The sequence below is a fragment of the Cariama cristata genome, unplaced genomic scaffold, assembly GCF_000690535.1.
Source record: "Cariama cristata isolate BGI_N322 unplaced genomic scaffold, ASM69053v1 scaffold25434, whole genome shotgun sequence".
NCBI classification, from domain to species: domain Eukaryota; kingdom Metazoa; phylum Chordata; class Aves; order Cariamiformes; family Cariamidae; genus Cariama; species Cariama cristata.
The window spans coordinates 1-604 of record NW_009615040.1 but is presented as its reverse complement, the minus strand read 5'-3'; the positions used below and the strand labels follow the sequence as shown (position 1 = coordinate 604).

The window sequence follows — 604 nt, the reverse complement described above, 5'->3', positions numbered from 1 at the left end:
TGGTGCAGCCCCCCACCGCCAGCTGTCCCCAAGCGTCCCTGTAGGCATGTCACTGTGCCCAGCTCCTGCCGTGGCCCCAGCACAGGGGCAGGTGGGGGGCAGTGGGGTCCTGACGGCCCCAGGAGCAGGGCTGTTCCTGGCTGGTGGGCTCGGGGTAACAAGTGACATGGGGAGGGTCCGTGCTCTGTGGGAGAAGCGCTGCCTCTCCAAGTTCCCTGTACCCTGCCACCAGCACCACCTCTGTGCTGAGCCTTTCCTCCCCGTCACTTTCCAGATGTTGACGAATGCCAGTCAGAGCCCTGCAAGAACAGCGGGACCTGCCGGGACCTCCCCGGGTCCTTCGCTTGCTACTGTCCCGAGGGTTTTGTGGGGACCCAGTGTGAGACAGGTAGGGACTTGCTTTTCCCAAGGCAATGGGAGGCTGGACTGTGGGCACTGGGATGCGGCCAGGACCAGCAGCGAGCCAGGCGATGGGTCGCTGTCTTGGGCGCCTTGACCCCGAGCCTTCACCCTGGCTGTTTGCTGCCTGTCGCACCTCCTTGCCTGCAGTTTTGGGGGGCAGAGCTGAAACCGCTCCACTGGCGAGGGAGCAAGGAACAAGGCA

General features: G+C 64.6%; 1 protein-coding gene across 1 annotated transcript in view; it reads left to right on the top strand.

Annotated features, from left to right (window-relative positions):
• LOC104161297 (sushi, nidogen and EGF-like domain-containing protein 1) overlaps positions 1 to 388 on the top strand; it is a gene marked incomplete at both ends in the record, with an annotated part of 4452 nt that extends 4064 nt beyond the window's left edge. The window contains 1 exon segment of the mRNA XM_009699671.1: positions 275 to 388. Coding sequence (XP_009697973.1) covers positions 275 to 388 — 114 coding nt within the window.
• Positions 389 to 604: the final 216 nt, after the last annotated feature.